The sequence below is a fragment of the Genypterus blacodes genome, unplaced genomic scaffold, assembly GCF_046128005.1.
Source record: "Genypterus blacodes isolate CSIRO-AG114 ecotype Tasmania unplaced genomic scaffold, CSIRO-AGI_Gbla_v1 ptg000137l_1, whole genome shotgun sequence".
In the NCBI taxonomy this organism is placed as follows: Eukaryota; Metazoa; Chordata; class Actinopteri; order Ophidiiformes; family Ophidiidae; genus Genypterus; species Genypterus blacodes.
In genome coordinates this window covers 1026603-1051565 of record NW_027466939.1, presented here as the reverse complement: position 1 = coordinate 1051565, position 24963 = coordinate 1026603, and the positions used below count along the sequence as shown (strand labels likewise).

At 46.8% G+C, this 24963-nt stretch overlaps 1 protein-coding gene across 1 annotated transcript; it reads right to left on the bottom strand.

The window, feature by feature from the left end:
• Window positions 1-69: 69 nt before the first annotated feature.
• tex2 (testis expressed 2) lies at window positions 70-19879 on the bottom strand. Its single transcript, XM_076164576.1, has 13 exons — window positions 19581-19879; window positions 18790-18873; window positions 9808-11563; window positions 8555-8755; window positions 6967-7333; window positions 5812-6107; window positions 5538-5708; window positions 5314-5413; window positions 4272-4392; window positions 3665-3787; window positions 3187-3396; window positions 2797-2917; window positions 70-2194 (listed from the first exon to the last, which is right to left on the bottom strand). The coding sequence occupies exons 3-13, from the start codon at window positions 11536-11538 to the stop codon at window positions 2045-2047; spliced, it is 3591 nt and encodes a 1196-aa protein (XP_076020691.1). The 5' UTR covers window positions 11539-11563; window positions 18790-18873; window positions 19581-19879; the 3' UTR covers window positions 70-2044.
• Between the last annotated feature and the right edge of the window lie 5084 nt (window positions 19880-24963).

Here is a 24963-nt window from a genome sequence, read left to right as displayed (position 1 = left end):
TATTGTGTGTTGTGTTCATTTCATTGCAACGGCCCCTTTTTATTGTACATTTTTAGCACTGCACTTGAATCTGTATGGCCTTGTCCATGGTCACAAAGGTCAAGAATGGTGCAAGAACATAGCACGGCTTGTCATAACTGGAGATTCTTGGCAATTGTACCAAGTCTCTCTTTTAAAGCAAGTCACAAAGTCCTGATACTTAACTACACACAAAATAAAGGTGTAATATGAAAATGTTTCCGGTTGTGGGCTAATCTGACTCTTGTCTCAAGTCCTCAACTTCCCCTACCATGTCTGACACACACACACACGCTCATTTCAAGCAAAAGGTTTTTTTTTTTATTGATCCACATTGATCAGAACCATAACAATCTGACATCACTGAACACAACAGCAATGTCTGTTTTCATCACTGCAAATGAACACCAAAAACTGAGAACAATGGGCATGTCTAAACAGACACATTGATGGCACCAAGACCAAGTTTCTCAATCCTCAACTGATGCAACAAATGTGATGGCTCACTATGTAGGAATGTTTTATTTTAAAAGGCACTTTCTGCCTCATATACTTTGCCAACACACACATTTGGAACATACATAAAAGTAATTGATAAAGCATCTGAGAGTCATGGCAAATTACTTTTGCTGCTTGAGTGTGTACAACAAAACGGCATATGAATAAATATACCCAGAAAAACAAGCATTCATTAGCAGGGTGGCTGCTCATCAAACAATATGGCTAACATCAAATAATATGGCTAAGATCCAGTATGTGAGTTATCAAAACAACTGGAAGTTTGGTTGTTTTACCACTGAAACTCAAGATTGCAATATTACATATTCTGTTAAAAGGTTTTCAGTCTCTTGATACACCCCAAAACGCTCCCTGCTGTGATCGCCATCATACACCAGCTACAGTTTTCCAAAGATCTTGTATTTCAATCACTAAATGGTTTCTGTCGAGGATCCCGTGAGTCCAACCTGAACAAAAGGAACCTTCGATGATGAAGCCATTTCTTATTAGTCAGTAACATGTACAGTACTCGTCTGATAGGACTGAAAAGTTACTTTGGCAATTAAAAGCAGAAAAGTTGTATAACTTTGCACATCTGAAAACAACGTGGAAAGAAATAATGTTGCTTAAAAGCTCATCGTCAGTGAATGAGCTTTTCCTTGCACAGCGAGGGAGCTGCATTTGCAATTATACATTCATCAGCCCTAGACAATGTTTAGCTGCTGTGTTTACAGATATATTTTAATTTGCACACTACATCTCGAGTCTAATGCCAACCACGACAATGTCCATTGTTTTCAAAAGTACAGGAAAAGTACACAGGCTATATTAAAGTTTTGACTACGTGCTCGTCCATCTCCAGCAGCCTTGATGGGGTGTTCAGTGGATTGAAACTGACCTGGTATCTTTGATGGACACAGTGCCATTGATCTGTTTGCATATAAGTGCCAAGCAGCTGGTACAGGCAGCAGTGTGAATGGGTGGGGGTCCAGTATTTAGACCCCTCTGAGCGTATTAGACACAGGGACGTTTAGCAAAACCAGCTCTAAATTTAGAATTAATTCTTCATATTTGCTCATGTCACACACACTCACCCTGACGCCTCAAGGTTCTCGTGGAATTCTAGCGATGATAAACCAGTCAAATAGAAAGGTCACATACTGTAGAAGTGGACAATGTAGAGCTATGATGTTTGGTGCAGCTATACATCACAGGTATTATGGTACTTCCTGTCGTGTCAGTTGGCAACTTTTCTATCCAACCCACGTTTTATTTCTTTACGATGCCATAAGTCAGATCCGTGTGACTCCATTCGCTTGCTTGTAGTGGCTAGAAATGATTATGAGTGTGCCAGCTTCCAGTTTGTCTCCACCGGTGACCTCAGACTAGTGCAGCAATAAAACTGGAATATGGGCAAAATGATTGGAGAGCCTGACCCGCCCGTTACTGCACCCCTGGTTCCTTAGGAGACTCGTCATATTGCCATGGTGATAGGATGTCCGTCAGCGTACACTGTAAACAGCAGTCTTCACATGTCAGAGACCTCAGTTTCCAAGGGTTCTGGGTCCTTCAAGGCATCATTTGTCACAGTAACCAATTTGGCATTTGAACGTGTGTCCATGGCTGAGTGCATTACAGGTAGCCATATGTCATCCATGTTTGGCATCACAAATATTTTCTGCAGGAGGACAAAGGCAACATGTAAGTACCAAGCAAAGTCATAAACAACATAAAGTGAATAGTTCATAAAATATGCCTCATTGCTATGAAACAATAGTGCTTATGTCTAGAGGTGAATATTCACTTTTGCACTAAACATTTGTGAGGTCCGTCTAACATTCGTATTAGTGGAGAGTCACCGTATTCCAGCCAAGGCAGGGTGGAAAGTGGCGGTTCATAATAACAACCCCCAGAGGAGTCAGACGGGGCTAAACGCCGGCCTGTGATGGAGCTGACAGGGACACTTTGCTCCTGTGGTCTACAGGTGTGCCCCAGGGCAGCTATCCAGAGCCAGGCGTGTTATTACTGAGGCCATATACGAGGAGAGGTAGAGCCATGAAAAAGGAACACTGCTTTTGAAGTGGACGTTTGTGAGCAGCCATAAATTAATCTCCCAAGTTCTCCTTTTTTATAACCTAACATTTGGGGGAGAATTGCCTTTTCAGTTGCATTTACTGCAGTTACACATCAAGGGATTTGACACAACCTTACAAGCAAACATTGTTCATTTTTGCCCCATTTATTTTTGATTGTGCCGTTAATCATTTTTTCTCTGTGTACCTGGAACTCCTGATCCAATTTCTTCTCAATCCAATCCGTCACATGAGCAAGAGTGACCTCCCTCTCACCCAGTTTGGGCCGGGCTTTCAATTCAATGTGAGGCGGACTCCGGAAACCATACCTGAACAGCCAGATGTAACAATCATGTTAGGGTTATTTTACAACTCTTACAAGGAGCACTGCAGCAGCTTATATTGCATTTTTAAACACTATACATTGTCATTAGTCTATAAATGTAATTAAAACTAAGATGGTGAGCTAACTTGCTTTATAGCACCAATCCCTCACTGCAAGCATGCCTGTATTTGTCCAGCAGAGGGTGCAGTGTTATATTCTCCAGCCAGGATGTTGCCTAGTCTCCTTTTTAAACCTCCCAGGAGGTGAACCTACCATATCCTGTCTGTGGGGGGAGGTGGGATGTTGACAGCCAGAGTCCCGCGGCACTCTTGCACCTCCACAGTGAGGAGTAGAGGCGTATTAGACACTTCCTCCATCTTCTTCTTGATAAATTCTGTCTCGGTGGCCTTCTGGAAGTACTTTGACTTGGCTATCTTGTCCACAAAACGCATAATCTTGCTCGGTCTGTGGCCTCCCATATAGCTACATGAGCAGAACAGCAGGATGGAAGCAAGGAGGAAGCGAGGAAAGGAGTGAGTCAGGTTCATCATTTATTCATAACAGCATCTCTTGCTGCTCAGCGCCCACGATGGAGCGAAGTGACCCGGTGCAACATTACATCAGCATTTAGCATTGAAATGTGTGGGTTTGAGTGGGTGGATAGGCAAGCAGGTGGACTTAAAATACAGAACATTCTGCTCAACACGGCAGTGGGAAATTGTTCTTAACTATCATTTAAATGTTTGCTTACCCCTCCCCTCCAAGCACAATGGCTTTATCAGCGAGTAGTTCAGGGGGATCCTCCTCATCCGATGAGCCAGCACTCGATGACTCCTCATCACTGTCTGCCAGACAGTATGTTCGAGGCCTAGACCTATCACACCACACACACGCACACACACTCAGTCAATGTTGCACAACCAGGCCCTAATAACTGCACAGAACTATTATCACTGGAAATTCATGCAGACGCAATTCATTCTTTGATCCAGAACATTGTATATGGTATCAGTGAAGGGCATCTGCAGGCATATATTCCCAAACTCACCAGTCACAGGATAAATCCACAGTGGAAAGCGTCCAGAGAAAAGATTAGCAAATAAGGAGAAGAAGAGCCAAATCACGGCAGAAATTATGAAAGACAGGTCGAATAACAAATATGTCTTAATAAACATCTCGCCACAGAACATCTGGCTTTTGATTACAAAAGTGGAAAATGTCCCTTCTGGTCTCATCATCGTCATGTACCAGTATTAGAGTATAACAAAGACCAACATGGAGGAGCTGTGAACAAAGCCTTCTCTTCTATACGTTTTACAAATACTTTGTAAGAGGCTGATTGTATTTGAAAGGCTCACCAGTCTTTCCCGTGCTCCCCGAGCCCCTCGCTCTCCTTGCCCAAACGGGCCAGGTTCATTTTGGTCTCCAATGTCATGAGGAAGGAGCCCATGTAAGAGATCTCAAGATCAAACCACAGCCCTGAAGAGAGAGAAAGAGAGAGAGAGAGATAGAGAGAGAGAGAGAGAGAGAGAGCGAGAGAGAGCGAGAGAGGGGGAGGGAGAGAGAGAAAGACTGAGCAAAACTTCATAATTGCTGTGAGATCCCCTGCAGAAGCACCAGGAAAGGAGACGTTTCCTCCAGCAAACACTGAAAGGTCGCTTCTGGTTGCCACCTTATTGGTCGTCATCATCATAGGGCTACTTCCTGTTGACACATCGCACACCGGGAAGGAGGAGGAGACAGATTCTGGTTTAGATTTCCCTTTCTGTTTGCTCAATGAATCCAAACCGCTATGACTGAGCGCTGCTTATTTTTCCTGTCTCACACCTTCCTCCTCTGCCTTTTCCTCTCCCTCTATTAAAGCTTTTTGATTTGTGTGCGGTGGCCGTGTCGATGAGAAGCTAAATGAAAACATCAAGGAATCTACATCATTATTGGCTCCCCTTTCTGCGTCTCTTTCATTTGATTCTTCACCATCTCTGTCCTTTACTTCCCAAACCAGTCAGCTGAGTGAGAATGAATATGCCCCACATGTCTGCGTTGAGTCTGTGTATCTAACCGGTCCCCTTCGGTGGGACTGAAGGCAGGCAGGGTAGGTCAGTGTCTCAGTAATGGGACAGAGGCGACCATGACGTAAAGTGTAATTACTCCGGCTAATAGAGTGAGGCACACAGAAGGGCAAGTCTGGAGGAGAGAGGGAGAGAGGGACAGGTAGAGGGCTGGAGGTGAGGCTTGGTTGTCTCAGAATGCAGAAGGAAAAACAGCAAGGCAAGATGGATTGAGGGGAAAGAATGGGAGCACGTGTTCTGTCAGAGAAGGGGAGGATCAACAGGGATAAATGATGGAGGAGAGCTGAGGAAGGGGGAGGAGCCTACTACCTAGTGTGGTCTCATCTCCTACCTTGGTGGTCCACAGACGGTTTGGAAGCATGAAGTATCTGAGGGATGGAATAACCCATGTCCAGCTCGGTCAGAGTCAGCTCATTCATAACGTATGGCAGCTGCAACACAAGGAAGCTCATCAAATGCAAATATGTGGTTTGTCAACAGAATTATCTCATGGCCTTCCTCTCCAATTTGTTTCTCATCGATGTGTTTTTTGAGTGAACCAGTACCGCTACCCACCCTGATCTTACTGAGCTTCATTTGGATCTTCTTGGAGACAACATTGGCCCAGTACTTTTCTCCGAGAAAGTCCCAGAATATTCTTCCTAGGAAAGCGTTGACCCAGGCCTCAGGCTCCGCAGCCTCCGCAGCCTCCGCAGCCTCCGCAGCCTCCATTGAGCTTGTGATTATCTAAAAGAGACAAGTAGAAGTATCTGGCTTTAATTTTCACAATACAACATGAAGCTAAAGATTTGTTTCAGCTAATTTATTCTTAAGTAACACGTTTTCCTGCCTTTTTGGTGGCTTTGGGACTACTCTCCGGGCTGTGCCCAGGGCTGTCAGTGGCAGTTGGGCTCTTCATCGGGGCCTGCGGGTTGACATATTTGGCCATGTAGATATTATAGTCCAGCAACATCCTCTGCCTGAGCCCTCCAGCAGAGCCACAGGAGAGAGGGGGAGGAGGATCTCTGTGCCGAGGCTGAGACGGGCTCGGCTCCTCCAGGCTTCCCCGACTGCTGCTCCTGCTGTCATCCTCAGTTCCTCCACCGGAATGGGTGCTGCCACTGCGGCTGTGGGAGGGCAAGAAGGCTGAGGGGGGGAGGGGCGGAGGGGATAAAGAGTAAGATGGGGAGTAAGATGGGACGATTAATGTGACGCAATTATGCAGCAACAGGCTTTAAATGAACAGTCATTCCAATCAATGTAGCACATTTCATATTTGCATAAAGCACGCTCAACGCTTTGTGGAGCCTCGGACCGTTAACTCTACTCTAATCTACTCTGTTCACTTCTAACGTCATGTTTCAACACTCTCTCCTCTTTTAAACACTTTTACTGTATATCCACACAACAGCTTTATAATAGAAATCATTTTCCGGTTATCCTCTTCACCCAGCTCTTATCTTTATTTCCCAGCAATATACTGGTCCACAGAGACATGGTTCTCTCTCTCTCTCTCTCTCTCTCTCTCTCTCTCTCTCTCTCTCTCTCTCTCTCTCTCTCTCTCTCTCTCTCTCTCTCTCTCTCTCTCTCTCTCTCTCTCTCTCTCTCTCTCTCTCTCTCTCTCTCTCTCTCTCTCTCTCTCTCTCTCTCTCTCTCTCTCTCTCTCTCTCTGAATGAGGCCTTTCCCTTGCAGGTTTATATTCCCCACTGGAGAGCACTTCTGTATTAATATGCTGCTTTATGCATGTAATCCTGCTGACCCACTCACACTCATCTGTTTGCTGCGTTGTGGGGATTGTCGGTCCCTAAACTCAGGTTCATACACAGATTTGATGGCTGTGCAGTTACAAACTAAAGCCATACTAAAGATTGGCTAAGTGGACAGTGGGAATTGCTGTGTGGCCGTGTGCGGATGAGAGAGAGAGAGAGTGAGGCGGAGTGATTGGAAAAACATACATTTAGGTGTTGAGCCGTGGTTGAGTAAATAGCTGGGAGTCAAACATACCACTCTTACAGATACCAGGCAGACTGACACTTCTGCCCTCTGACTTCATCCTGGACGCCAGCAGAAATCTCCGGAACCATTCTTCCTTTTCCCGGCCGGTTCGCCCAAATAGGTAGATGGTCAGATTTCCTCCACCAGACTCTTTGGGCCTCTTGGGTTCCTCTCCAGATCCGTGTCCTTCCACTCTCTCACCCTTGTCCATTCTCTCCAGCCTCTCACCAGGTCCTGCTAATCTTTCCTCCCCGCCCTCAAGCCTTTCTCCCTGCGCCTTGGACATGAAGTCCTCCTGCTTGGCCAGCTCAATGCAAATGGGATACTTCTTGTTCCATATTCGTTTCCTGGCCAGGCTCTGGGGCACCAAGCAAATCTATGGGGCAGACAAACTCAGTTTATATAGCCACAATCTAAGCAAAAAGTCAGAGTAAGTGATAGAAAATGAATGCTTTTCAGGTCAATTACATCCATGGCTGATAGACAGGGGCAAACCAAGGGAAGGGGTTTTGTGTCTAGTGTTTGTTTAATGCCGTATGAAGGCTTTGTTTACATGTACATACTTTTTAAAGCGCCATCTAGCACCAGTGTTAAAGAGTATTACCGGTATGTGAAGGTTGGGCTACCTGCAGTAAGGGATGGTACTGTCTGAATCTGTCTGGTGTAGATGAACGTTCTATTAAAGGCACAGGATTTGTGCCCTGGGGGAGGGTTTCTTGTTTTGTTATGTTATACTTTCAGGGTAAAATGTCAGAGGAAAACTCTTTCTAAGGCAGCGGCAAACTCATTTGTCTCTAACTTAAGTTGTAACTTCAGATTGAGTAGCTTTTGGAGGCTTTTCCTTTTCCATCTTAATGTGCCTATGATGAACCAGGATACATAGTAATGTAATAATGTGATGTTCACAGTGACACAATATGAACAACAAAAGAGAAACAGGAATGTGAGAACAGATATCTAGCCCAAGTGCGTCTGTAATCCAAGTATTGCATTTGTTTATGTCCAGCAATGCACTGTATGAAATGTATCTTCATCAAGGTAAAGTCGCTAGTGTAATGTTTCCACCAATCCCTCTCAAATATTCCCAAGCCCTGCTGCAAGAGGCCTGACAGAGAGCCATTCAGGTCCACAGGAGTGAGGGATGGCAGGTGTGCAGCAGCATGGTGGAGACCACAGTGACCTCTGCTGCATGACACACGAGGAGGCAGTACAGGGCATGATGTCCTGCCTGCATATGTCGTGTCATCACACACACACACACACACACACACACACACACACACACACACACACACACACACACACACACACACACACACACACACAGAATGTGGAGAACACAAAGCTGTGTACATGCTCGTGGAGCCTGTGGCACTCGCACACATGTTTACAGAGTGTGTGAGTGGTTGAGTCATTGAACATGACCTATTGGCAAGAATACACAGAGGCAAAAACAAATATTGATGTCACTATCTGTTAAGCTTGTAATTGGGTCAGCAAGTACAAGCACATATCCCCATAAGAACACCAGACAACAACTGCTCTGCCTCTTTCTTTTCTTTATCTTTCACGACAACACACCAATAGAGCACTTCACCTTGCTGTCGCTGAGGTCGTAGATCTTCTGACTGATGTAGGTGACGTCCGGCTTGGGCTCGTTGTGCGTGGCGCGGCGGGAGATGTTCCGATTGGGTTTGGACAGACGCAGGACAGAGCCCTCCAGTCGGACGTAAACAGAGTGGGTCAGGGTGGCGTGGTACATCTCCGGGTCATAGCTGTGGATCTCATTCATCCAGCCCTGAGGGTTTGTGGGGACAAATGGGGAGACGGCGTTTCACTGACAAGGACTCAAAACCAACAAATGACTAATACTCATAGTCAACCACACACACACCACACACAGCCAATATGAAGGATTTAAGGTCATGTGCAATGTGGTAAATGTCTTGATATGATTGTTATATGTGAGGTAGTGATTGTTGTGCATCAAATCAAGCACGTATATTAAAACAACATCGAGCCATGAGGCCGTCCCATGCAACAGCTCGGTGCCAGCTCAGGCTAAATACAAACATCAATGTGCCTACACGCACGCACAAACCTACACACGCTTATGTAACTCCTGGCTAACTGCGTCTGGTCTGAAAAAAACACTTTCCACAACTTTGCATGAGTTTAAAGGTGAGACTGGGGGTAAACGGTCTCATCTGATCGTGTGGTTCAAAGCAAAGCTGTAGCTGTCACAGGAGAAGAGTGTAGTATAAGCTTGATGTGTTGCTGCTGGTCCAGAGAGGCTGTATACAATTTAATTCTCATCCAAACGCCTGCTTCACCAGTCCTCTGGGAGGCTCTGCATGCAACGCCAATGGAATTGAAACAGCAGGGGGAAATTTCCGGGCTTTACTAGCATGCCTGGGTGCTAAAATGTCTAAGGGCAAAACAAATAGCTTAAAAACGGACACACACACCACAGCTGGTTGATTCTTGCTCAATCCTACCAAGTGCAAAATACTACAATAACTCAAAGTGTCACATTTGTAGATATTTGGCAGCACTATATGGCATCCTCACATAGAAAATAGTTACTCGATGCCACTGTTACATAAACACTTTAGCTCAATATCATGTACAAGCTGTCAACTGGAAGTTATCTTGACTTTTGGCTGCCATGCAAATGTAAATCCATACACATTATACATATTCAATATTGTTGCAGCAGAGCAGGACTGCACTTAGAACCCCACGCTGAATTTGGGGGAGAACAAGTTGCAGTATAGAAGTCCTGACATTGTCAAAATACTACAGCCAATCACGTCACAGCTCTTCATCTTCACCATCACTTCATCTCACCTTGAATATGCCGGGTTCTTTTATATCCAGCTGGACCACGTTCCATTGTTCTAGCCGTTGCCTCGCTCCCCTCGTCCCGGAGGAGGAGCGTCGGGAAGAGGACAGCCAAAGCACCAGGACGGCCAAACTGAACCCGGCCACCATCCCGTGCACAATCGCGCACACATACGGTGGCACCGGCAAGACCAGGTACCAATACACCAACTGTGTGAGGAAGACGAGGCCAGTCACGGGCACAGTCTGTACCTCCGCCTCCAGCTTCTCCTCTTCCTCTGTATCCATCTCACTACACAGGCCAGTACTCCCAGTGTGAGGCTGATGGGACCCGGGTCGCTCCCCATCCGGTGTCTCCGTGTCGGTGCACAATTCAAACTCTTCGCTGTACAGTTCGCAAAAGTCCTCATCTTCCTGCCGGGCTACCAGGGCCGACATGGAGCAGCGGCCCAGAGTGAGGGAGGGAGATTTGGGGAAGGACGCGGCTGGTGCCAGAGATGGGAAGGAGAAAAACACAGAATCTTGACCTTTGCCTGTGGGGGTCTCTTCCTCTTCCTCCGCCCCCTCCTCCTCCTTGATGCAGTAGTTGTTGTTACCTTCTGTGTGCCCGTTCACTGCCATCGCTCCGCTGAGCTCCGACGCGCTGGAGGAGAGGGACTTGGCGCGGTGGGCGGCGCTTCCCACACCTCCTGCTGTTCCAGACTCGTCTCCCATGATCTTACTGAAAAGCTGTAGAGGGTCTGACATCACCTCCGACAGCCGCCGCTTGGTATCTTCTATCCTGGCCTCCACCTCTTGAACCTTGAAGAAGGACCTACCATCTGGGGACATGATGGGGGAGGACGGGGCTGTTTTGGAGTCTCCGCCTGTTTTGTTGACAACAACGGTGCCTGAGGATAAGCGAGGCTGGGAGAACTGCTTGAAGAGTTGCATGTTGCGAGGCGGAGGGCGCTGGGACGGCTGTGTTTGCTGCTGCTGCGGCGGCTGATGTTGTGGATGGTGGTGCGGCGACCCTTCCTGATGTTCCGGCTTTGAGGTGTCAGTGGACAGAGACTTAACGAAAGATTTCATTAAGTGTCTGTGTCGTGCTTGTGGCGGTGCAACAGAGGCGGAGGGCAGCGTGCTTTCTCGAGACTCGACATCATTGGACAACGACCTCACCAGGCTGAGGAACGGCTTGGAGGAGGACAGTGCTGCGGACTTGCAAGGGGAGGAGGAAGCGGAGCAACTGGTAGGGGGGTTGGTTGAGGTTCGATCAGAGGGCCAGGAGGAACTGGCAGGAGGGGTGGAGCTCAGCTGGGCGTGGGTAGAGGTGGGTGTTATAGTCATGGCTGGAGAGGTTGCGAGTGTGTATGTCTGTGTAGTGTCTGATGGCTGCACACACAGGGTGGTGGACGACACAGGAAGCACCGCAGCTCCAGACGCCCCCACACCGCCAGATTCAAACAGCAGCTCCTCTCTCGCCTCCAAGCACGTAGAGACACCGTAGTCGTCAGCCCCCGATGGCGCCACATCCTGAAGTCCCCTCGCGCCGTCCAATGGGCCAGATTCCAGGGGAATGCCGTAGAGATCGTCTTCCTCGTCGTCTTCCTCCTTCCCCAGAGCAGAGAAGTGGATGGTGATGGTGTCACGAGAGAGGGAGCGCTGCACCTGCAGCTTGGGCCCGGGGGTGTGACGAGGGGGAGGACTGTCAGAGTGCTGCCCACCGCCCCTGCTGCCACTGCCCTGGCTGGTCATCACCGCCGTGCACAGGGCTTACAGCCTGAGAAGGGGAGGGAGGGAGAGGGAGAGGGAGAGGGAGAGGGAGAGGGAGAGGGAGAGAGAGAGAGAGAGAGAGAGAGAGAGAGAGAGAGAGAGAGTTGAAGCAATGTCACTTAACTTCAGACAATCACACACAAACGTAAGTGACAGGTATGCATTAGCTCTCATTGTGCAGGCTGGAGCTGACAGTCACTCACAGTTACACACACAATTAGTGGCTTATATCTGAACTCAGAGGGCTGAACTCCACTCCCCATAGACGAAGACGAGGAAGAAGAGGACGTGGACGGTCTGCTCAAAAGTGCATCATTCCTAGGCGAAAAGGTCACAGCTCCAGTGTTGATTGTTGTCATTAGCAGAGTAAAGATGACACGTGCCTCTCTAGACTAAAGAAACCACTTCAAACTGCAATTCTATAATGAGCTCTTTCATCAACTTGTGTGGAAGAAAATAAAGGCATGAATGTGTGACAAACACCCTCCTTCCCCCCTCCAGGCAAACATAGAACATAACAAAGTGCATGTTAAGCCCTGGTGATCAAAGGAACAAGGCAGTGATTGTCTCATCCCAACACAGCAGAGCCACATTCATTCATCAGGCAGTGATTTCAATAACTGTGTTGATGTTGTTATTGTGCTTATTTATTCTTCCTCATCCGAGTCCATCACCCCCGATTAGCATAATCAAACAGACACGGCATTACACACACACACACACACACACACACACACACACATGCAAGCACACAAACATGCACACAGCTGATAAAATTGTCCCATAAAGGACAAAGGAAGACTGCAGTTAGTCCCTGTGATTGTCTTTACTTCTCTCTCCAGGTTGACACAGCGTCTCCACAGATTGTATTTACTGGGATGGAATAACAGCCTGCCTGTCACTTGGCTGTGCTGTAATGGCTTTAGTGTGAATCATTTTGAATATGTATGCGCGTGAGCGAGGGGGGACAGGCTCGTTGCTTCTGCCACGACTCTGCTGAGGACGCTGCATATCGAATGAAAACACTCAGGAGGCACTGGGAGACAGGGAGGTGGCGTAGAGATAATGGCGAGGATGAGGTCTGAGAGGAGAGGAGAAAGGAAGGGAGGAGGAGAGGTGGAGAGGTGGAGTGAGACAGAGGTCGGCGGGGTGAGAGAGAGAGAGAGAGAGAGAGAGAGAGCACAGAGAGCACAGCCAAAAACAGACCTCGGCCAAGACAGACACGCAGGGGGAGGAGAGGATGAGGGAAGAGGAGGAGAGGAAGAGGAGTCTGGCAATGAGAGGAGACCCATCCAATTAATCAAAGTAAGCAGTGCCACTCCAATCAGCCAAAGCCTTCACCCCTGAGAGACAAGAGAGGTGGGGAGGGCGTTAACAAGCAGCGGGGTTGAAGAAGGGAATAAGAGGGAGAACAGACGGGGAAGAAAGGGAGGAGCGGCGCGGACAAAAGAGGAGACAGAAAACTGCACAGAGAAGCAGAAACAAATCTGTGCTTCCTTTCCTGATGCACAGACAGATGCCCCCCCCCTCCCCTCCTCCCCTGGCTGATAAATGGGTAGATACCTCCAGACTGTCACACACACGCCCAGAGTGTGGAGAGGGAGGGGCGAGTGTGTGTGGGTGAGGAGGCGACATCCTTAAACAAGAGTCACATAAGACAAAGGAGCAGGAATAGCATGGAATCATACACAAGTGGCTATCTGGAATGGTGAATGATGTCATCTAGCAAACATACAACAATGATATCCTTTAACTAACAGCAATGATGTCATTTAAACTAACAGGCTCGCAACCATGTCATCATAACTGGCAAAGTTTAACTCGGTTACTTTGTTTCCTTTTTCAAGCGGACGACTGGATACTTCACTGTCTTTCCCTCTCTATGTATACATAGTCCCAAAAATGTTCTATAAGCTTAAGATCTGTGTGAAACCAGATTTGTTCCTCTGGATGTTCAGACGTCTTAAATCCTGAAGGTTCTTCTCAGTCACGGCTTTACTACAGTTGTTGAAACGTAAGCTGTTATTTCTAATCGCTAAATGCTTCTGTCCACTAAAGGCCAGAGACCTGTCAGTGTTTCAGCTGCTTGCCTGAGAGAAGAGAAGTCATTAGCTGCTGAATGTTTCCCCGTTAAGTAAGAAGCATCAGCAGCAGTCAAGGACAAACCGACGTGTCCGCCGCTAAAACACGACGAAGAGACAGCTGCAAATTACCATGCAGGGCCGTATGCTTGTTCAGATCAAACACAATGCAACACGGGGGAGAAGGAGTGAGAGCTGGTGCCAGGAGCATGGCGAGAGGATTAGTGTGGGGAGGGTATGAAGAACTGAGGAGGAAGAGGAGGAGGAGGAGGAGGAGGGAGGAAAGGAAGAGCGAGTCGTGTGTGTCAGGTAGCGAGTCAGGAGGGGGGTGACAGCGGGAGGACGGATAGGGCGAGACCGAACACAGGAAGCCAAAAGAGACGGAGCGGGCCAGTCTATTGTTGCCAGCATCCGCGATACACACGCACACACACACACACACACGCACGCATTTGAGTTTTCACACGAGCAAGAGCACATGCAGGCTTGAACGTGGATGAACAAACATAACTCAGACTGACAGACACAAAGAGAGATGAGGGAGAGGGAGAGAGAGAGAGGGGGAGAGAGAGAGAGCAGGTAAACACACGTCTCTCTCTCACCCTCTCTCTTTCTGTCTCTCTCTCTCAGGGAATACATGACCCAGGCATCACGAGCACCCTGGTTACAACACACAACATTTCACATGCATAGATGCACACACACACACACACACACACACACACACACACACACACACACACACACACACACCGGAGTGCCATGGGGAGCAATCTAGAAGAGAGTGAATAAATGGAGTGGTGATATAAACCTGTAGTTGCACTTCCTTATGTACAAGTATGAACAAATCCAGACAAAATGTGTTTGATGGGATCAGTGGCGGGCGACGCACGTCTCACCATCACCCGCATCATCTCCGTAACACGGAGGCCGACGGTCACACACACGCACACACTCCCTTACCCGAGCAGGCATAGAAATGCTGATCTAAGTGTGACAGCCAGGCAGCAGCACAGGCGCTGTTCTTAAAATAGCGAGGTGTCCACTAAGCGTGAGGACAGACACATGGAGGAGCGGAGGGGTGGGAGAGGAGAGAGGACAGAGCGTCACGGGAGGAGGAGACACCGGGATGCAAACATGGAGCCCTGGCTTGGGTTAGACACATTCTCTGCTTATTTACTTTGAGAGTAAAATAGCAAAATGTAATACAATAGCAAAAAAATCTAATATTGCACCTTTAAGTAGCTTAAGTGTATTCATCAGGATATTGTTGCGTATCTAACGAGGTTATAAAGAGAGAAGGCTGCAGCTTAACTACTAACAGAAGTGGTCGCCGGTAGCAAATCAATCAATCTACAGAACAGAATGACTGTAATGACATTAATTTGGTTCCAAATATTCTACGACAATCCTGCAAACAAACAATCCAACCAATACACAGGAGGGAGAGATAACAGAGAAAGTCCTCGGAGACAGTATTTCCATCATGGGACTCTCCTCACCACACACACATGGGAAGAAACTGAAAGGAAAACATTATTAAGCAGCATGTAAACTTTGTATTTATCTATTGACTGTTTTTGCTGTAAAGAAGTAGCGATCACGGAATAACCTTGATCCTACTGCCGTCAGCGTATTGATCTGTTATATATGTCCTCTCACACACACACACAGACACACACAGACACACACACACAGACAGACAGACAGACACACACACAGGCACTCACTGTATATGAGCCCACATGGAGTTTGCCACGCGACCGCTCCACAGTGTGAGTGCTGGAGCTGACAGCATGATGGGATGCAGCATCACTTAACTGTCTAGGAAAGCAGGAAGAGGTCCTACGTTGAGTATCAGTGGTGTGTGTGAATCATGCAGCTCTTTCCGAGGGAGAGGAGGAGAGAAAATAAAACGACAGCCAGATGAAGAGCACTCGCACACACTTGCGCTGGATCAAACCGGTTTTCCTCACCTCTCCCTCGCTTTCTCTGCCTAACCCACAAGCCACCATCAACACGTCAAAACATCCAACCTTGCTCTGCAGATGCTCCACCGGTTACCATGGCAACAGCGATGCTTTCATCCTGCTTTGCTATTATATCTTCGTCATTTTGTTCAGCGCCTCCTCCTCACAGTACAATCTTGCTCTCCTAAAGAGTGTGTGGAGTGTTTGTGCGTGTGCTGTGTGTGTGTGTGTGTGTGTGTGTGTGTGTGTGTGTGTGTGTGTGTGTGTGTGTGTATGTATCATTTAGCAGTAGTGGGGAACACCATCTTCATCAGTGCCTCATCAATTACCAACCTCTAATTATGGCTGTCACAGTCTATACACTTTCTCCTGACAACTTGAGCTGCTGACGTCTGTCGTCTCTCCGAGTCGCCAGATTAAAAAATGTGCTGGCCATTAGTCATGACAAGCTGCCGAGCCGCTCCTGTGGCCAGACGGGTTCCATGCTTTACTTCCATGAATCACCCATTTTTTGCATAGGATATCAATGCCTGGTGCTGCCCGACCCGATTTAACAGTTCAGATGAGAAAGTGGATAAACGCGGGTTCCTGCTGGAGCACACACGCACACACACACAGACACACTAACACACACAGGCATCCAAATATATTAAGCAATTTATAATCTGTATAAAAGCCACATGACAGCTGACAAACAGCCAGAGGGGTTTGTATTAGTCATAATTCCGCCCAATTACATGATGAATGGAGTGATGGAGGGAGGGGGGGAGGGAGGGAGGGAGGGAGGGAGAGATAGAAAAATAGCAACAGCGTGGGTATTTCAGACACAGCTGAACAGAAGATCTTGTTATGTCATTGTTCTGTAACTTGACCCAGATCCTCTTAGTTTTGCAGAAAACAATAAGAAAAGGAGAGAAGGAGCACAAAGGATCTGTGCTCCAACTGCAGCATGAAGAGGGATCAGAGAAGAAACTGATGTCCTCCAATCTAACAAAGTGACAACAGTGATGTAAACATTGCCAAATTATGAATTGAAGACTAAATGTATCACTTAATCATGAAGTAATGGATTTCTATCAATTAATCTGGCTCTTAATCTGGATGATAACAGAATAGATTAGACAGCAATGAAACGCCTACAAACCCACCTAACCCACGCCTTACGTCTCCTAAACGATTCATTTTTCCTCTCATTTGTCATTGAATTAAACTGCTATGCGGGATCAAATATAGATCCTGAATCAGATCATTCTGTCGCTTCCCATTCTTTCATCTAAACGATGCAGAAAGATTTTTGTATGGCTGCACCACTCCATCAAACGGAAGTATTGTAGATATTCCTGGTATTCTAGATCATCTTCTTACACCTGGTATCTTTGGAAACTCTTCTTATTAGTGTGTGTCTGACCAATGGAAGCATCAGGGTCCAGTAAGGTGCTGTGACATGAGGATGTGAATGGAGAACCTCACCAAACGTTGGATTTGTCCATAGCTGGTGGTAAAACTGTCAAAGTGAGACAGTTTGTAGATTAGATTAAATCTACGAGTAAGCCAGACAAGGCTTCCTCTTTTCACTCTGCTACTCACTTCCTGTTTAGCTCTTGCAGTCTCACTCTCTCTCTCACACACACACACCACAAAATAGTTGATAAGGTAGGGACAGTTAGGTACGAGTCCAGGATGAGTCCAGTATATGCTTTGTGAGCTTTGTGACTGTTATACTGATGAATGGATCATCGGTAAAACACACACACACACACACACACACACACACACACACACGCACAGCTATGACAGTGTCAGAGCCCATTAGCTGTGACACTTGTGGCTGGTCATCACACTGACAAGCAAGCCAACGTCTGCCAAAGGGGACGTTTCATTCAAACTGTGAGTGTGTGGGAGAGAGGGTGTGTGTGTGTACATATACTGTATATATGTGTACACATGCATCAACCCATCTACAACAAGGTTTCCTATTATTCCCCTATTTTCAGTTATTTTGCAAACCATCCATGAGTACACACTGACACTGGAGATTCTCTGACAGATACACTTTGATAAGCAGAAGTTGAGAGGTACTTACTTCTCTGGAAATACCCACACACACACACAAACTCTATCGCAACAATAGACAGTAATTAATTCATCAGCCAGTTTCTCTGTCCCTGTTTACATCCTACCTGTACAATAATGTGTGTTTTGTGCTTTGAGCTAGAAAGGTTCATTCATTCTTCTTCTCTCACACATTCACACTCGCCACTGTACGTTTACACACAGCTTTCTCTGCCACGGTCTGGTGATGTTACTGCTTTAATTGAACATTCTCGTCAGCTGTGTAAAGGACACACAGACGCGCAGATGTCTTCATCGTTAACAAAGACAACCACAGGGATTTATCACAGCAAAGCAGCAAAGGGGCGGAAATGTCAGAGTGAGTTCTTGGATCCTAACTCACTCCAGGCCAAATCTTAACATGTTGGAGTCATCATGCGTCCTGCGGTCTCACAACTTGTCCCCCATTGAAGAGAGGAGAGTCAATTCAGTAGCGTAGTTGTGTAAAATCCAGCATTGTTTCCCTTCTTATTTATTTAGGAGCTAATATAAGTGGCACAGTTTGTCTTTGAACTTGCCTGAGCTGTAATCCACAGTACTATGTAGTGTGTGTTGGAGAATACAAGCTACAGGAAGCACGACACTAAAAATGAAACATCTCCTGCTGTGTCTCCTTAGTTACTGATGTGTTCAATTCAACCTTAGTCTGACCAAAACCTAAACCTATTTCAGTCCGAATCATAACTCTGCGTCCTACAGTGACAGCGGGGACCTACGGTGGCCATAAAGTAGCCATGGCAACAGGCAGGAAACACAATGGTTCCACATAGTAGATGGTCAAGTTCATGCATACAAAACAAAATGATACAACACCGTGTCACTGACAGCATAGTTTGAGCTGTGGGAGTCCCTGACCCAGTGATGTCAGGTGTGACTGCACGCTGACCGCTAGAGACGCTTAGCCAGACTAAAAATCCATTCTTTGCACACAGATTTATGCTGCTTCTTCATGTCCACGTCATGAGACACACACACACACACACACATGCTGTACACACACAGGGTCAGGCCCAGTCAGAGGAGAGGAGAAGAGAGGAGAGGAGAGGAGAGGAGAGGAGAGGAGACTTTACCTTCAAACTTTAGGGGCATTCAGTCTCCCCTGCAGCCTGCACTGCCTTCACACAGCACGGCCATCAACCAAGATGCTAACATGCCTAGGAGAGAGAGAGAGAGTCACAGAGAGCTTGAGAGGAAGTTCAGATGTGCTGTATTGTCACTAAATAAAAACATATAAACACTAACATCTTCATACACGTGATCAAAATGTGGTTTGCACGTTGTGTCACGTGATGTTCTTGAGACGTGTATTTAATTATTACAGGTGTGTGTGTGTGTGTAAGCCTCCCGTTACACCAGGGGACACTGGAAGGACTCGATCCCCGGCTTTGAGCATAGAGACGCGGGGTGTGGAAGTGAGGCTCCTGCGGGGCTGCGGAGGAGCTGATGGAGCCTCAGTCTGTAGCTCCAGATGCATCAGACACACACCCACACACACACACACACACACACACACACACACACACCGGGACCGTGTCATTGACTAGAATAACCCGCTTCCACCTGCTCCATACAGCTGACACACACACACACACATCCTCCGGCCGCTGCGTGTAAGCCTGTAACAGCCACATAAACGCGCTTTCACGGGTCTTCCCCGCCGTGTTGACGCTATCCTGTAGCTGCTGTGCGGTTCTATTCACACTTCGGCTCTCCTCTTCTCCATCCGCCGCCTTTGTCCTCCCCCAATCGGTGCCTGGGTTACGTTCAGACGCTGGACTATATAAGGCAACCACGGGACGCAAACAAGGCGACAACCCAAACGAGCAGGACAATCAAAAGCGGACACACAAAACAAACGCACCTTTATCTCGCCGGATCGCATCTTGGGTTCGCAGGGCCGCAGGGGTGGGTGGGTTTGGTTTGGCTGGGCTCGGACGCAGAGCATCCAGGTTATCAATCTGCGTAGTGCGCCGTGGATTCGCCCCCTCTACGTGGAGCTCCTTTTTCTTTTAGAAATATATATATTTATCTGCAGCCCCACAGTGAAGAGCGGAAGAGCGTGAAGAGGCGGGAGCGCAGCGGGGTCTGGGAAGCCGGTAATCAGGACCTGATCCCCGGCGACGGAGTCCAATTCCCCGAGACGCCGCGGGCAGCACGAGATATGGGCGTGTATTGTTTTGGTGAATGAGAAACGGACACACACACACACACGCACGCACGCACGCACGCACCCACCCACCCGCACACACACACACACACACACACACACACACCCTTCTAATCTATATCATACATGTTGACGAGCGAGTCACGTTTTTCTGTGTTGCAGCAGGAGAGTGTGTGAATTGCGTCATTGCAGTGCAGTATGTGGATTTCCCTCCTTATTTTCTTTTTATACACTAAAGCTTTGAGCACCTTTCAACTCATCTGGACGTGAAAACACACACGGCCCAAACACAAACTATTCATTTGATCGCGTTAGATTATAAAATCAGGTAATTTATCGGTACATACACACAAATCTGCCCATCGGTGTATAAGAGCCGGCAGATAGACTTTATTTCAATTAGCCTGGAAATCCATCGGTTAAACTTGTTGGATTTGCCGGGACACAGTGCCACCTACTGGACGGAAAGGGTTACGTCAGGGGAAGTGTTGACATAAATATACGATCCACGCTGTGAGGGAGGGACGGTACACACACACACAAGCATGTTGCATATTCATAGTCCAAGACGAGGCCGCCACCTACAGGAAGAGAGCTGACGTTTCTCTCTGGTTCTTAATATTTGCATTTATAGCAGAAATGCAGTAAATACTCAGGGAAATATACAGGTTCTGTTTTTATATTGATGCCTGGAGTCAAGTCGTTGTTGACAAAGTGGTTGTAGTTTAAAATGTAATGCTTGGTGGTTTTGGGAACTAGTCAGAATTTCCCACAATAACATTCCGACCTGCTGCGCCTCAGTCTTCTTCTCACAGAAGCACACGAGACTCACAATTCAGGAAGTGCTCCCCCTGTGGTGAGTGGTGGTATTTTTTTTAGCTCAAAGTTTTTCCCAAATCAGATTCCACCAGTAGAGGGCACTAGAGAAACATGATCTTTTTGCAGAGCCCTCAGTTTATGGATTCCTTTCAGCATGTCACAGGAATGTCATCAAATTCTTCTGGTTTTTAATTTAAAAATGTAGCTTTACTTTGTATGATAAATGATCTATATAAATTATTATTTCTATGTCCTAATTAGTTCATCTAAGCCAGTAGGGAAGTGAAAGGTTTCCGACCTGGTTCAAAGCAGTTATATGATTGCCAATTTGCAGACACACAAGACTGAATATTACACACACAGTAAGATCCACCTTAATTAACCTGGATACTGACTTGATCTTTTTTGGATTAAGTCGGACGGTTTTGTTATGTAGGAGCAGAAAACAGAGAAACATCATCTTAAAAGGAGCCGGACGCCCACACGCTGGAAAATGTGTCACACAGCATACGGCAACACTGCTGCATGTCCAAGGACCAAATGAAAGTGGCACTGCTGTGATAGGCGACATTGTTTGTGTACACTAACACACAGCAGCTTCACGTGTTCCATATACGTTGACCTACAGTACAACAGAGAACAGCAACAGCTCCAAAAACAAGAAAGACAGAGGCAGATTATTACATATTACATATTACAAGGTTTCAGTAGCTGCCTCTGCCTTCCACAGCGTTACTTAGCAGCCTAATTCACATCAAAGCGCCCCCAGCCCCCCTGCTGCTAAACTCAAAGGCCAGACAGCCATCTCCACTCTGATGCTCTAATAACCTTCCCTTTATGAAGTTCATCAAACCCACTCCTCGCAACATCACTGCAGATGGTGGGGCCGGGCTAATAGCTGGAAAAGTAGCACACACCATCATCTCGCATGAACTCCTTTGAACTCAACCGTGATTGATTGAGCAAAGGGGGGAAGGCTGGGGCGGGGGGGGGGGGGGGGGTGTTCATGTTTTTTCCGTGTATTTCAACAAAGGCTCAATCTCTCTGTGTAGGCGTGTGTGTATGTGTGTGTCCTCGTCCTTATCCTGTCATAGCAGGGGACGGACATGAAAGCTTTTTTTTTCTTTACGGTGTAACATCCTCCCATTCCTCACTAGGACACAGTCGGATCAAGACGTCAACTCTCATACGTGCATCATACAGCAATGCACACACACACACCTCCAGGGCGGCTGACCAATCAATAGTCCAGACTGTGTAAAAATACACAGATATGTATACAGGGTGTGTTTTCTCATCCACACAGCTCCGTCTTTGTTACGCGTAACCTTTTGATCTAAAAATAGCTAAAGAGTGGTCACCTTGTCATGTTACCGCTGCTCCGGTTCAGCTTTATAAAGAATGTAAACGCTGATAACAAAGCCTCATTTGCATATCATAATCCCCATCCCTCGGCCTTCTGAGCAGGTGTACTTGGAAGCGCCGCTGCTTTCTTTCAAAAAAGGCAGAGAGATATAAAAAGAGATAGAGAGAGGGAGGAAGAGAAAGAGGGGGAAAAGTCACGTTCACTTTGAAAGCCGTTTGAAGTTCTCTGCCAGAGTTCAAATAACACTACAACATGTGCATGGCATTGAATGGCTGATTTGTGTTAAAAAGAAGAAAGGCAGAGGGATGGAGGGATGAAAGGAGGTCAAAGAGGAGTGAGAGAGAGAGAGAGAGAGAGGGGGGAAACTTTCTGGAACCAGTAAGGCCAAAAAAGCTTTGGATGCCATGTCACTACACACGGCCCTTTTATGTTCCATTTATGTTCCATTTAAAAGAGATTTGCTACTTAAAAATTAATTTTCATATTTCCCTCAGATTTTCTTCTCCCATAAGACAATTCATGAGGTCATATTTTACCCCAGAATAAACAGTATATAACCTAACAGACTGATTTTCAAACCGGCCCAAACGCTGGGCCGAGCTTCAGACCGCTGCTGCTCTGGTGGTCGGCAGCGTAGCATAGGCGTGAAATCATATCAGAGCACTCTGGAGAGGTGAAGGTTGTGTGTGTGTCTGTGTGTGTGTGTGTGTTCCTATTAGTTACTCTGCATGTCATAGCAATGGATCCAAAGGTCATGGACCACCCCAACAGTGTGCTCACACACTTCATCATCTAACACCACATTTATCAACAGTGGCTTGACTGTTCATACAGGGGCAGAAGGTTTGGATCTCCACCAGCACACTTTATGTATCTGTTCTCTAACCGCACGGACCCTCACAAACTGCTTCTTGGCTTGGACAGGCTGTTCTCAGCAGCCTATGTTTTATGAATCCCATAGCGAAGACCAGACGGCCTTTCCCATGTGTGAAGCGGGCCTCCAACAGAGTCAGGTTCAGCTCCTCCACATTCTCATAGTCCCCCGTTTGGCCAGATTTGTAAAGCCGGGCCCTGGGAGTCGCCCGCCTCCACTCTGATCCACTCAGCCCGGCTCTGCGGAAGAGGCTGTCCTGCCAGCTCCTTTATCCCAGCTACTGCACACCCAGGGCAGGCAAAGCCAGACTGACAGTCCCCCGCTGCCTCCGGAGCCTCCGTCTCATTTCCCCCTCAAGCCGCCCACCATCCCTCTCAGCTTTTCAATCTTCGAAGCAATTAGAAGGAGATCCCTTTCTTTTGTCGTCTACCCATGGAAAGAAGAAAGGCAAGAGAATGAGAAAAAAAGAAGAAGGAGGGCCAAGTTGTTGGTGGTGGTGGAGTTCGGGCCTAGCCAGGACCCACTTGTGAAGCTCTGGGTATTAGGACTCACATGGTTTGTTTGGAAAGGCTTCTCCAGGGGCCAAAGTGGGATTACGTTGCAGATTGCGAGTTCCCATGGAAGGGGCCTATACCAGTGAGGGCTTTGGTGGGTGGGTTTCAGGTTGGGGGCCATAGAAGAGGTCTTTATGAGTTTGGGGTCTGTCTGAATGGAAAGGGCCAACTCCCAGCATGCTAGCCCTCCATATTAGATAGACACAGAGAGGCTATTGAAGTTACCCAGACATCCCCCCTTTATTTCTTCCCTTTTTGCTCTCTCAAGTCTTCAAGGCTTAACTGTTTGCCAGTCAAGAAAAGAGTGAAAGACTGTTTGTAGGGGCTGACACGGACCTGAAATCATTCTTGCATTCATATTTATGATTAAAAAAAATACCATGTGTGAATTTGAGCCAAGGTAATGTGATCTAAGTGACTGAGGTTCAGTTCAGATCTCAGGTTCACTGTGAAGAACCGCAATGTTACTGGGTTTGTACATCAATGATCTTGAAGAAAGATGACTAACTATGGACAAAATACATATTGAGAGAATGACTTAATATGTTTAAATTGCCAATATTGTCAAAAACGGCCTATTTTATTCTCATAGTAATTAAAACAAATACAATGTGGATGATGTAATGTTGTAAAAGGCACAAAGCAAACTCAGATTGATCATTTAAGCTTTAGGTGACACAATGTTAAAGGGGGGGGGGGGGGGGGGGAGAGAAATAATAGAATAAGATAATAAGTTATCAAAAAGAATGAAACAATTGTAGTTTTTAAAAACATCATCCAGACGTTGTTTTGACTCCAAACCCCTCCGATGATTTTTCTCTGCCTCCTTTCCTGGCGAGAGGAGTTCATGTAACCCAGGGACGCTGAGTTAATTACAACACTTCATCACAATAGGCGTGATGGAGTGTGTGATCGTCACAGATTGATGATGTTTAATAATGTAAGAACATCGGGGAGTGTGTGGAAGCCTGGGCGCTCGGGAAAAATAATGAAAAACAAATCTGCGCGCACACACACACACGCACACACGCGCACACACGCACACACACACACACACACACACACACACACACACACACACTGCATGGGAACATATATCATAAGACAAAACGGTGATAATGGATTTATACAGAAAAAATGATGACCAGGGGTTCAACAGCCACATCACAAACTTATGTGTGTGTGAGGTGTGTCCATGTCCTCCTGCTTTGAATTTTGATATCATTTTGACATCAACTCTGATTTTACTACAACAAATCGGTAACGTAAAGCTATGATGAGTGGATCCATGTATTCATCACTCCTGTAATATTCACACACACACTGACATGATAATTCCCTGTCTTATATAACTTTAATCACGTAAAGAACCCTTGTAAGAGCCTATCACATCTCTTAAATGTTGAATATTACTTAAAGGAAAATGTGAGTCTGTTGCTCATTATAAGATGCCCTTTGATTTTG

Bases quoted from the DNA above. Each gene is read 5' to 3' on its own strand.
- tex2 (XM_076164576.1), bottom strand. From the start codon at position 11,538: ATGACCAGCCAGGGCAGTGGCAGCAGGGGCGGTGGGCAGCACTCTGAC. The intron at 5,709-5,811 runs GCAGGAAAACGT...TGTCTCTTTTAG, and splicing joins GTCCCAAAGCCACCAAAAAG to ATAATCACAAGCTCAATGGA. The intron at 5,414-5,537 runs GTGGGTAGCGGT...CTTGTGTTGCAG, and splicing joins TGAAGCTCAGTAAGATCAGG to CTGCCATACGTTATGAATGA.